This window comes from Brassica oleracea, chromosome C2, assembly GCF_000695525.1.
Source record: "Brassica oleracea var. oleracea cultivar TO1000 chromosome C2, BOL, whole genome shotgun sequence".
Lineage (NCBI taxonomy): Eukaryota > Viridiplantae > Streptophyta > Magnoliopsida > Brassicales > Brassicaceae > Brassica > Brassica oleracea.
The window spans coordinates 11,339,756-11,341,771 of NC_027749.1; the positions used below are offsets into that span (position 1 = coordinate 11,339,756).

The 2,016-nt window shown below is 36.9% G+C and overlaps 1 protein-coding gene across 1 annotated transcript; it reads left to right on the top strand.

Moving 5' to 3' along the window:
• Nucleotides 1-212: 212 nt before the first annotated feature.
• LOC106325461 (B-box zinc finger protein 23-like) lies at nucleotides 213-1,402 on the top strand. Its single transcript, XM_013763509.1, has 2 exons — nucleotides 213-947; nucleotides 1,043-1,402. The coding sequence occupies exons 1-2, from the start codon at nucleotides 459-461 to the stop codon at nucleotides 1,145-1,147; spliced, it is 594 nt and encodes a 197-aa protein (XP_013618963.1). The 5' UTR covers nucleotides 213-458; the 3' UTR covers nucleotides 1,148-1,402.
• The last annotated feature ends 614 nt before the right edge of the window (nucleotides 1,403-2,016 follow it).

Sequence of the window (2,016 nt, forward strand, 5' to 3'; positions counted from 1 at the left end):
ACCAAGTAAATGTTAAAAACAATTAATATCAACTCTTTAAGTCCTAAAATTTAAGCACCCGAGGATAATGCTCAGCCGCAGAACCTATATAATTTTTTAAAAAATATATACAACTTATACAATAATTATCCACAAATTATCCACCGTAAGTTTTACAAGTTTGAACTATTCCTTAAGATATGGAAAAGAAAAAATATATTGTAAGAAATCGAAACCTTCATTTGTATCTTAAAAGACGAAAATACCCTCAAAAGAATTTTGAATCACAGAAAACTCGCCACGAAACTCTCAAAATGCCAATGGTACTTTCCATTCTCGATCTTGTTCCCTTGTTTCTGTCCGCAGAATAAACGAGAGGAGAGAGAAGGAAGTAAGAGATAAAGACAGGATCAAATCAAACACACACAAAAGAAGCAAAGAAAACTATTTTGATATAGAGAGAGAGAGAGAGAGAGGAGATGGAGAAGATGAAGTGTGAGCTATGTGAGGGTGTGGCGAGAATGTTCTGTGAGTCAGACCAGGCGAGTTTATGCTGGGACTGCGACGGTAACGTTCACGGAGCTAACTTTCTGGTGGCTAAACACGCGCGCTGTCTTCTTTGTAGCGCGTGCCAATCTCCTACGCCTTGGAAAGCTTCTGGCCTTCGGCTCTGTCCAACGGTTTCTATATGCGAGTCTTGCCTTGCTCGTAAGAATAACTCCGGCGCCGGCAGCAATAGTTACGGAGAAGACGACGGCGCAGAATCTAATGATGAGGATGAGGAAGATGAAGAAAGTGATGATGAGGAAGAAGAAGAAGCGGAGAATCAGGTGGTGCCATGTGATGCGGCTGCGGCGGTGCAAGAATCTCCGGTGATGAGTTCATCGTCTTCCGTTAGCAGCGGAGAGGAACGTTTCAGTTTGGTAGCGAAAAGGACGCGACAAGCTTCAGAACATAACTCCGATGATGTATGAATCTCTTCTCTCTTGTCTTTTTTTTCAGTTTGAGGAGTGGTCGAGAAATATGAAACCATTGATTATTTTTTTTTTTTTTTCAAATGCAGGTGGAATCAAACGAGTCAGGACCTTTGAAACGGCTGAAGAGAGATGCAACCTCGCCAAGATCAACGGCTATGATGAAATCAACCTTAAAAATCAAACGACTGTGATACACCACCAACATATGTAGAAATGTCAGCCGTTGATTTCTCTGCTTATTCAGATTTAGATTAATCATCACTGTTCATTGATAACAGTTCATCTTTTAGTGAATTGAGTTTAGCTCCTTTAATGGCTTAGTTTGTTTACATTTCTTTCTCTAAAACCACATGTATTGGTTGAACCCTTTTTGCTTAGTACGTTTTCGTTTTTTGGTTGTATTATTCACCTATCTATAGTTATGTTGATTTTATTTGTTTAAGCTATTAGTATGTTATTTGTTTAATTTTGAAAAGTTCTTGGTTAGAGTAAAACAGGAGATGTTTAATCCTTTTGTTTAAGCTAGGTTATAACCATTATAAGGATCATCAATCAAAACCAAATCTTAAAACATGTTATATATTTTTCGATCAAATAAGCCGTATGTGTTATGTTGATTGGTGACAAATGAAGAGTACATAGCGTATGAATGTCGTCAGTCTGCAACCACAAAATAAAAGTTGTGGAGGCACAAGAAGATATTAGTTTCATTGGGTCCTCTTTAATGCTTTTTTATTCGTCAGAGCGTTGAGTCTAATTATGTATCTTTACTCTGTAAACTGTCTTTGAGGCTGGAAAAAATTGATGCTCTCACGAGATATTTTCTGTGGTCCCTATTTTCTTTCATAAATTAACGAACGATTTAACAATTAAAAGAAATTGTTTAACAATTAAAAAACGATTTTAAGAAAAAATGTATGGTCAGTTAGACAATTGGACGGCGAGGGTGGTCTACCAAGTTATTTTATGCATTTTAGAGAAATTATTTAAAAATATATGGTTCTCCTTTCCAAGACCGATCATTTAAGCCAGCTTCAAAACAGTGCATAGTTTTTTTTTT

Bases quoted from the DNA above. Each gene is read 5' to 3' on its own strand.
- LOC106325461 (XM_013763509.1), top strand. From the start codon at position 459: ATGGAGAAGATGAAGTGTGAGCTATGTGAGGGTGTGGCGAGAATGTTC. The intron at 948-1,042 runs GTATGAATCTCT...TTTCAAATGCAG, and splicing joins CAGAACATAACTCCGATGAT to GTGGAATCAAACGAGTCAGG.